Source organism: Varanus komodoensis, unplaced genomic scaffold (genome assembly GCF_004798865.1).
Source record: "Varanus komodoensis strain SLA01 unplaced genomic scaffold, ASM479886v1 scaffold84, whole genome shotgun sequence".
NCBI classification, from domain to species: Eukaryota; Metazoa; Chordata; class Lepidosauria; order Squamata; family Varanidae; genus Varanus; species Varanus komodoensis.
Genome location: NW_025336531.1, coordinates 1,471,352 through 1,479,150, shown reverse-complemented (window position 1 = coordinate 1,479,150; position 7,799 = coordinate 1,471,352). Strand labels below are relative to the sequence as shown.

The following is a 7,799-nucleotide window of genomic DNA, read 5'->3' as shown; positions in this document are numbered from 1 at the left end:
TGCCATGGCGCAGAGCCATAGTCCCCCAGCACCACCTTCTGGAACCGGCCATTGAGATAGGAGCGGAACCACTGCAAAGCAGTGCCTCCGACCCCCAATCCCGCAAGCCTATCCAGAAGGATACCATGGTCGATGGTATCGAAAGCCTCTGAGAGGTCCAGGAGAACCAACAGGGACGCACTCCCCCTGTCCTTCTCCCTGTACAGGTCTAAACTTATCTAAACTTCCACAGAGAAAAGGTCATTTTACGTCTCGGCCCATCTTTCTTGCCCAAAGTCTCTACACCTTTCCATACAGGACAAGACAGTGTACTGCCTGCCTTTTTTCCATCGCCATCGAATCCCTTGGAAAGATCCTTGCACTCCCTCGACGTTCGACATTGTTTAGCCTTTTATCGATCGCGAACGGAGTCTATTCGGCGAGCCAATAAACTGTTCATCAAATACTCGGCTAGAGATAAGGGCGACCCAGTCACTCCACAAAGGCTTTCTAAATGGATAGTCCACACTATTATCTTGTGTTATCAGTTAGCTAAGCTCGAACTGCCTACAGTTCCCCGAAGCCATTCCACTAGAGCTGTCGCTACGTCTTCTGCATTCGCATCTGGAGTTCCGATTGATGACGTCTGCCAAGCTGCTACTTGGGCGAATCCCTGCACTTTCGCCAAGCATTACCGTCTCGATGTTCGGGCTGGACGGGACTGCTCCTTCGGTAGAGCTGTTCTCTCCTCCGTCCTACAATGAGGACACCTTCCCTCCTCCTTTGATGGTAAGCTTGTTAATCTACCCATATGTGTGATGCACAGAGGCCACGACGAAGAAAAGCAGGTTGCTTACCTGTAACTGATGTTCTTCGAGTGGCCATCTGTGCAGTCACACAACCCACCCGCCGGCCCCACTCGGTGTCGGTGAGTGGACACATTCATTGGTATTGAAAGTTTCCCATTTTTTCTTGGTACCAATCCCTTTTTTCCTATCTCATACTGAGAATTTTTCCACAAGGGGGCGCACGTTCGGTCGTCAAAGACTGAACAAATGGCGGACGCTCTGCTCTTTATAGGCCACAAGGGGAAGGGGGAGTGGAGCTTCCTGCCAAAAACCGTTAGCTGTCAATCTTCCGGCCAAAGGCACTGCGCAGGCGCAGAACCCATATGTGTGACTGCACAGATGGCCACTCGAAGAACATCAGTTACAGGTAAGTAACCTGCTTTTCTTTATGGGTTGAATTTTCTTCCAGCTCTGTTGTTGAAAAATGATCATAAGGTGCTTTTTATTCTTTTGAATAATTTGTAAATTTTTGGAATGAGTAGGTTCTTAGTGAGGGGGGTGGATTTCAGATATTGAATGGCCACAATGTATATGCTGAGTGGCCTCCACTTATGTCAAAAAGGTCTTTTGCCTGTTGCGGTCATGCACTTCACCCAAGAAACTGCTTTAGTAGGATAATGGAAAGGATAAATTTCTGTGTTTGAGATCAAGAAGTGTTGGAGAGTAATTAGAATTTTGATAAATTACAGTGCTTTGTTGAATGCTTAAGAGCCATGAGTCATTATCAGGGTATAGGGAGCATTTTCATTTGGGCTGATTCAGTGGGAAAGTAATCTCAGGTCACCTTGCCTCCACCAAGTCACTCAAGTCTGGTCAAGTAGCAGAATTAAGGAAATCATATGTGGAGTGCATTTAGCAGTTATGAAGAGAAACTTGCTTCTCTTTATTTGTGGTTGTAGATAAGCATTAGCTGATTCAGGGAGCAAACCACCATTGGGCATGCCTAAGAAAGTATGGAAAGATCCCCAAGGAGATTTCCTTGTCCTGTTAATATGGCTGCACCATGGTAAGTGAGCGGGTAACATGGTGCCAGTTTTTGACTGTGAAGATGTTTGGGATACCAGCCAAATGAGGGGTGGGGGGGATTGAAAAGAATACTGTGAAATAATCCAGAGTTTACTTTTTCATGTGTGAGACTTCCCGACTTAGTCAGCAAACCACAGTTAAAGCAAATCCTTGTTCAGCATTACTGGTGAACCCATCCATGGTTTGTGTGTGTACTTGCCATTGAAAAAGTAAGTTGCTAAAATCTGCATTCTTTTTAGACAATCTGGTAGTGCTAAACTAATTCACTGTTACCTCTGTAGTTGCACAGGTGGTCCTTCATATTATCCGACTAAACCGGGGGTCCTCAAACTTTTTGAATAGGGGGCCAGTTGAAAGGTGCCAGGGATGGGTGCGGGCCGCCAAGGCAGTGTGGGCAGGGGGTGCGCGCGCTTGCAGAAAGTCAGGGGCATGCGTGTGCAGAGATCCTTTTCTCCGAGCGAGTCCAAAATGATCTCCTTGTGAGCAAGCTGGCATCTTGCCATGAGCGCACGCATGGTGAGCTGTGGCGGGCCAGATCAATGGGCATGGCGGGCCGGATCCAGCCTGTGGGCCATAGTTTGAGGACCCATGGACTAAACCTTATGCTGAAACACTAGAAACCTTTAAAAATGTGTAATTAATGTGGTAAGGTTTCTTTTCAGGCATTGCTTTGAAACCCAGGCTCAAAATCCTGTATCAGTTGGTATACCTTTAAAAATGTGTGTGTGTGCGCATGCACGTTTACTTTTTATTGCTCAGATGCTGGTGTTTTTGGCATACAGAAAATATTCTGTGCTTTCAGAATATTATCTTACTCCCATGCACATATACACACACTCACAAAAGTACCCTTGCAGTCTTTCTCTTTATTCAAGTATTTATTTTATTTCTATACTGCCTAATAACTGAAGCTCTCTAGGTAGTTGACAGTGATTCATTACTAAGTTTTTATTGTTGTGTGGACCTTGCTCAGGGCAGAAAGCCACACTGACAATATGAGAGCGAGAGCTGGTAGAGGGGAGAAAATATTTTACACTGTTTATCTAATGTGATGAGCCACCTCCCTTTAAGGAAGCCTTTTATATCAGAAAGGCTAGTATGACCAGATAAAGGTGAAGCAATGCATCTAAGGGTCATTTTGTTCCTACTGCTGCTTCTGTATGCAAGCAGAAGAGGGGGAATTTTTTCTCTTTCTTGGTTGCCCTGCTGCAGTGTGGAAGACTTGGAGGTGACAGGAAACCTTTACTACCTCCTCATCTGCTCCTAGAATATAGAAGCTCCTTCTCATCCTAAAATGGTATACTACATTGGTGACCTAAACTATATAGATGTGGTTAATGATCTGTTCGTAGAACAGTCAGCAAAGGCTGGAGTAGCCTGGGGTGTCCAACTCTATGCCTGGAAAAAGCAGTTTTAGGTCCTTTTTGTACTAGCTCCATCTGTATACAGTCCTTTGGAAGGGCTAGCAGTATGTATATAGGCCCTTGTCCTAGCCCAGTGGTGGCGAACCCATGGCATGTGTGCCACAGCGGGCACACAGAGCCCTCTCTGTCGGCATGCAAGCCAAGTCACCCCAGCATTGCCCCAGCAGCCGAGCATTAGATAACAGTGTACAGAGGGGCCATGTGCATGCTCGGGTAGGAGTAGTGGCGCCAGGCGATGATGTCATGATCCATGACTCATTAGCCGTGACTTGTCCAAGCTTTCACATGGCCGGTCAGTGTGGTGCCATGGATATATATATATTTGCTTGGACTGGTTGTGAGTTGTTTTTTCTAAACTAAAAGCTCAGTTTTCTGGTTTTATTGTAGTGTTGGTACTTTGCGATAAATAAATGGGTTTTGCAGTTTTGGCACTTGGTCTCTAAAATGTTTGCCATCACTGTCCTAGCCTATGAGCTTGAAAACAATCTGCTTCTGTGCACAAATGATAGGAGAGATCGCCACACTCTCATAGTTGGCTGTCATGCTACCACTGCCTTAAGTGGTGCAGAAAATTGTTATACCAGCTGATGAGGTGGTGGCCAAGTGCAGCAAGGGCCTCAGGCCATCCTACTTATAGATAAAACCTGTTTTCTTTTGAAGGGAACTTAGGATACTTCGCCTCAGAAGCTCTTAAGGCTGTGTTTGTCCTGCTGTAGTAGTGATAGAAAGGTTACTAGGGATCTATATCTAGAGTAGTATAAATTAGTATCAGTCTGTTGCAGCAAAAACAGTAAAGGAATGCATCAATTTTCATGGACTGGTGTCCACTTAATCATAATGAAGTGGACCACAATCCACCAAAGCTTATGCCATATATGCCCTCCTGCCCCTTGAGATCAGCAACGGATGCCCTTCTCCGGTAACCCTCTGTGAATATTAGGAGGGTGAGTACCCGGAGGAGGGCTTTCTCTGCGGTGGCGCCCCATCTATGGAATGCGCTCCCCAGAGAGGTCCGCCTGGCGCCATCGTCATTATTTGTTTTTTGGTGCCAGGCTAAGACCTTTTTATTTACAATTTATTTTAATTGTGAAATTATTGTATTTACTAGGATTTTAAATTAGCTGAGAATGCACCGGGGGTTTTAAATGTTTTTTTTCTTTTAAATTGTTATATTGTTATTGTTTATGTATGTTTTTGTGTATTTTTTGTGAGCCACCCCGAGGCTTTGTTGCGATGGGGGCGGCATAGAAATGTTTAAAATAAATAAATAAATAAATAAATAAATAAATAAATAAATAAATAAAACATTTTTGAGCCTTTAAAGTGCCACATGACTCTTTGGTTGTTTTACATCCATATCCACATTCATATATTTAAATTGCTTATATCCTCTGCTCTCTTAACAGTTCACTTTCTGTACAATTGGACCTGCTGAGGCTTCAAATACAAAGTAAATGCCATTCTTTTGTTCGAACACAGCCAATAATACTGGAAAAGTAACTCTGTCCCAGTGGTCCTCTTGGGTAGTAGATTGAAATTCAGTGGCTGTGCAGTCACTAGCAATTGGATTGACATACAACTGTATGTCTCTGAGATGCCCTTGGTTGGTAGCCTTCAGTTGTGACCTTTGTAGCTGTAGAATTGCTGCTCTTGATCAGAGACTCTGCAAATTATCTCTTTGCCCTTCAGTGGAAGACCTGTGAGTTTTCAGTAGGCCTGTGGATGTCTAAGCACCCTTCATTTTCTGGTAGTGCTATATTTATGAGAGATTAATCTGATACATAGATTAAAAAGGATAAACCCTTCAGGAAGCATTATTTCAGTCTGATTTGTTTCAGCCAAAAAGCAAGATCTCAGTTGCTTTGTTCAACTAGACAGAGCTGAGCTTTCACAGGGATGCAAATGAAAAAGGACTGTGCAGCGCAGTTAGTATCAGACACTGTAAAAAGAGAATGATTACATTATTTTGATCTTTTTCGTTTGAAGTGTGTGCATGCTGTATGTGCAGATATGCATACCCCTCCACCTCATGCCTCTCTGCTATTTTCTTCCTGACATTTATCCCCCACCCAACTTTGATTTTTCATTATTCTTATCATGTTGTACATGTTGTGGGGTAAGGGCCTTTCTAGCTTAACCTTTCAGTGTTGCCTTGCGAAGCAAGTCTAGATGTTTTGATGTCTAATCAATCCTGATGCGTAAAGAGGATCTAAACATACATACAAACAAACAAACTGAAGTGAATCTCTGTTCATTTATTTGGTCTTTTACTGTATAGGCAATCTGAAAAAGTGAAACGATTGCCTTGTGTACCTTTGTCTCTTGTCCCCAAATTGCATTGTTTTGAGTTGAGGCATTTGGGAATGGGCAGTAAAGATACCTGGTTTCTTGAGGAATTGTTATCTCAGTGTTACAGACACCTATATGAAAAGGAATATCTCAGAAGGGCTTGGGGAACATTTGCTGTTCTGACTTTTTTCCTCTATTCATGTATTTCTACTTCAGCGTGATAAAGTGATTTGTCTTTACTTAAAGATTTGCAGTGCTTTAATTTGGCTTTGCAGCTTGCTAAAGCAGGGCAACTAGTGAGATGTGAATGGATCACATGGAAATAAAGGATGGACATTTTCTCCCCCTTTCCTGTATTTATGATAATTACATTCAGTTGCGCAGTTTTGGACAGAAGAGGAATTTAAAAACCCTAAGAGTTGTTCTTCTGGTTTTACAGGTTTTGATTGGTTTGTATTTCAAAGAAAAATAGAGCACTGCCCTGGAAAAAAAAGTAAAGTGATTCCTTTTTTGTTATCTTTCTTAATAATTCATGAAACAGATAAACAGTGCTATAATATCACTGCATAGAAATTTGCAAATTAAATTACACTATAAAACAGGCATACATTTTGCTACTATTTAAACAACTAGAGGATGGTCTATGTTTTATTAAAAAGATGCATTTTCTGATAATTCAAAGCAACTTTAAAAAGATGTAATAACCACATTAAGGGTTGTTTCAGTGATTTTTTTTTTACCTTCCTGAATCTGAAATCTGCCCTTGTATTCTTCAATGCAGTCCTAACCATTAAGTTTGAAATATACAATCTACCAGATATTTCTCCTGCACTGGGATAGGAAACTAGAAGGTAGCTGCATCCACCCCCCCTCAGCATACATTGTGAATGGACTAATGATGCATGCACATTACCTATCTCTGTCTCTGTCTGTTAATGGCCAGCCCTACAGATTCCATTGTACAAGCAATCCCCACTGGAAACACTAATTTCTAGAAAGGGTCAGGTCACATAATTGTCAGGACACAAAAGACTGGCAGAGTCATAGGTGCCTCTTTGGATCCTACCCCCATCACCCCCACACAGCTGCTGTTGAGGGGAGAGTATTTAATTTGTTAGCTGATAGAAAACAGCACTTTTGAACCTGACTGCTGTGTGTGTGGAGAGGTGAAAGCCTCTCTCCTATCTCACCAGCTTTTTTGGGAAACAAGTTACAGGGGAACCATACCTGTGTGCCCTGTCTGGTGGTGGCTGAGCTGGTAAAATTAGGATTAGTGGTAGAGGTTAGTTTAGTATGAGTTGCACAAGTGCAAGCATCGAAGCATATATTATTGAAAGATTGATTCAAAAGAAACTTGAGCAAATTTTACACTAGGTAAACCCTTCAGTGTCTCTTGGGATGGGGAAAGAATGCCATAGCAGTAGCACCATGTATTTCTATTATATTTGGCATTGCTTATGAAGTGTGCATGGGACCTGGCTACAGTAGCAACTTGTTTGTAACTTCTGTATATTGGAGGAAAAGGGATAGACAAAACTGTTTCATTTTCATCTTTTTCAAACAATTTATTCTGTACCATTTCTACATCAGTGTCTGAGTTTTTAAAAATTGGTGTACTTTATTGTACAGTTTCCTTAATATATGTATTTTTACATATTGTAATTGGTGTGTTACATTGCAAAATTTGAGGAAGGCCTAACCATTGGTGCTTGTTCGCTGTAATGTATGTTCTTTTTGTTTCTTTTGCAGAACTACACTCAGTACATCCCGTTATCCATCTATGACCTTCAGACATGGATGGGCAGCCCCTCCATTTTCGTCTATGACTGTTCAAATGCTGGCCTTATTGTCAAATCTTTCAAACAGTTTGCCCTGCAGAGGGAGCAGGAGCTGGAGGTGAGATCTCTAACATTTGTGGAGGATAGGTGGGGGATTGAGGAAGAGGTTATTGTTGTTTCTGACTTCTGGCAACAAACATGCAGAAAACTGAGCTTTAAAAAAGACTAATTTGGGAAGAGTTTTGCCATTCTAATTTAGTTTTCTGCCTCAGTTTGCTATAGAAACATAGAAACAGAGCGAGTCAGAAGGGGTCTTCCGGGCCATCTAGTCTGACCCCCGGCTCCAGCTGGCTCCACTCACGACATGCCCACCATGTGCATGTCCAGCCTATCTTTGAACACCCGCACTGATGGGGCCTCAACGACCTCCCGTGGAAGCCCATTCCACACCCTCA

General features: G+C 42.6%; 1 protein-coding gene across 6 annotated transcripts in view; it reads left to right on the top strand.

Moving 5' to 3' along the window:
• RPTOR (regulatory associated protein of MTOR complex 1) overlaps positions 1-7,799 on the top strand; it is a 405,549-nt gene that overhangs the window by 134,000 nt on the left and 263,750 nt on the right. For all 6 annotated transcript variants that reach the window (XR_006417225.1, XM_044456423.1, XM_044456421.1 and 3 more), the window contains exon 5: positions 7,316-7,462. Coding sequence is in view for 5 of the 6 variants with exons in the window: in XM_044456423.1 (XP_044312358.1) it covers positions 7,316-7,462 (147 nt within the window). In the remaining variant the exon portion in view is untranslated. The remainder of the gene's footprint in view (positions 1-7,315; positions 7,463-7,799) is intronic.